Raw genomic sequence first — 1,348 nt, 5'->3', positions numbered from 1 at the left:
CGAGCCATGAGTAATAAACTGTCCTTTGTCTCTGGTTCAGGAGTCTCTTGTCTTCTGGCAGGATCCACAAAACAGTAATGAGCTTACTTGTCAGCTTGCAAGTGTGGAAAAGTCCCAGGCACTTCACAAAACCCCCACCTCCAATGCTTCACCTCCCTACATTCACCCTTTGCAATGAGCCTGTGAACTTCCATGAGCAGGAGGAGCCCATTTCATCACCCTTTCATTCTGGGCTGGCCTTTGGACTTGCTTTGGCCAATGCGGTAAAAATGACGAGTGATCATCCTAAACCTAGAGCTCAAGAGGCATTGCAGCTTCCTCTCAGCCTCTTGGAACGTGGCCTCTGCCGTGTGAACAGCCTGAAATGCCTTTCTGGAGGGAGGGAACCACACGAGAGGATTGTCCCAGCTGAGAGCATCCTAAACCAGCCTACAGCCAACCAAGCCCCAAACACATGAGAGGACTGAGGCCAGAACAGCAAAGTACCTGACCCACAGCTGATCACAGATGCATGAGTGACCCCATCCACGTCCAGAAGAAGCAGCTCACTGACTCGTAGACTTGTTAGCAATAATAAAACCTTATAAATTGAAAAGTGGTTTGTTACTCCATATTCAGTATTCAACATGCAACATTCATCACTATCATCAACAGTGTCTCAGGATTCCAAGGCTTCTGAGAGGGAAACATAGAAACTAGCACATGAGCACCTACTATGTGCCAGGGACGTGAGTCCATTACATCATCTTGATCACCCTGCAAAGTGAGGCTCATTATCCCCAGTTTACAGCTGAGGAAACCGAGGCTCAGAAAGGAGAAGCAATGGCCCCAAAGCTACCCAGAAGAGCCAGAACTCCAGACAACATGCCTCTGAGCATCCATTGCCCCCGAGGCTCCGGGTTGGACCTTGGGTTCAAGACTCACATGCATGATGTTCACACTGTCATTGAAAATCCTCACGTAGGACTTCAGGATGTTGAAGTGGAAGGCGGGTGTCAGCATGCGGCGGTGCCTGCTCCACTTGTCACCACCACTCAGCAGGAGCCCATCCCCTGGTAGGGGCAGCCACAGAGAAGTGAGCAAGGGAGGGCCTTCCCCTGGGCCCCAAGGTTGTCCCCAATCCCCTCACACGCAGTTACTCACCCAGCCAGGGCTTCAGGAATCTGGAGAGGATCATGTCCTTGGGTGCAATGGCAGCTGACATGAGAGATAAGCCATCAGGGGCCATGGAGAGGGGGAGGGGAGGCACTTTTGAGGCAAGGTGGAGCCTCAGCCAGGGGTCTGCACTCCCCCTCCAGGATCAGCATAGCAGGAGTGGGGCAAGGGCAGACAAAGCTGGGAGGAGCGG

At 52.4% G+C, this 1,348-nt stretch overlaps 1 protein-coding gene across 2 annotated transcripts; it reads right to left on the bottom strand.

Moving 5' to 3' along the window:
* Positions 1 to 6: 6 nt before the first annotated feature.
* LOC124234081 (cytochrome P450 4F11-like) lies at positions 7 to 1,334 on the bottom strand. Of its 2 annotated transcripts, XM_046651346.1 has the most exons (3): positions 1,144 to 1,334; positions 925 to 1,052; positions 7 to 580 (listed from the first exon to the last, which is right to left on the bottom strand). In XM_046651346.1, the coding sequence occupies exons 1-3, from the start codon at positions 1,226 to 1,228 to the stop codon at positions 299 to 301; spliced, it is 495 nt and encodes a 164-aa protein (XP_046507302.1). In that variant the 5' UTR covers positions 1,229 to 1,334; the 3' UTR covers positions 7 to 298. The 2 variants fall into 2 exon arrangements, with proteins under 2 accessions (XP_046507302.1, XP_046507303.1); XM_046651347.1 differs by having other exon boundaries at positions 7 to 1,052.
* Between the last annotated feature and the right edge of the window lie 14 nt (positions 1,335 to 1,348).

Source organism: Equus quagga, unplaced genomic scaffold (assembly GCF_021613505.1).
Source record: "Equus quagga isolate Etosha38 unplaced genomic scaffold, UCLA_HA_Equagga_1.0 70181_RagTag, whole genome shotgun sequence".
NCBI lineage: Eukaryota > Metazoa > Chordata > Mammalia > Perissodactyla > Equidae > Equus > Equus quagga.
This window is presented reverse-complemented; position numbering and strand designations above follow the sequence as displayed.

Bases quoted from the DNA above. Each gene is read 5' to 3' on its own strand.
- LOC124234081 (XM_046651346.1), bottom strand. From the start codon at position 1,228: ATGGCCCCTGATGGCTTATCTCTCATGTCAGCTGCCATTGCACCCAAG. The intron at 1,053-1,143 runs GTGAGTAACTGC...TGCCCCTACCAG, and splicing joins ATTCCTGAAGCCCTGGCTGG to GGGATGGGCTCCTGCTGAGT. The intron at 581-924 runs GTGAGTCTTGAA...TCAATTTATAAG, and splicing joins ACAGTGTGAACATCATGCAT to GTTTTATTATTGCTAACAAG.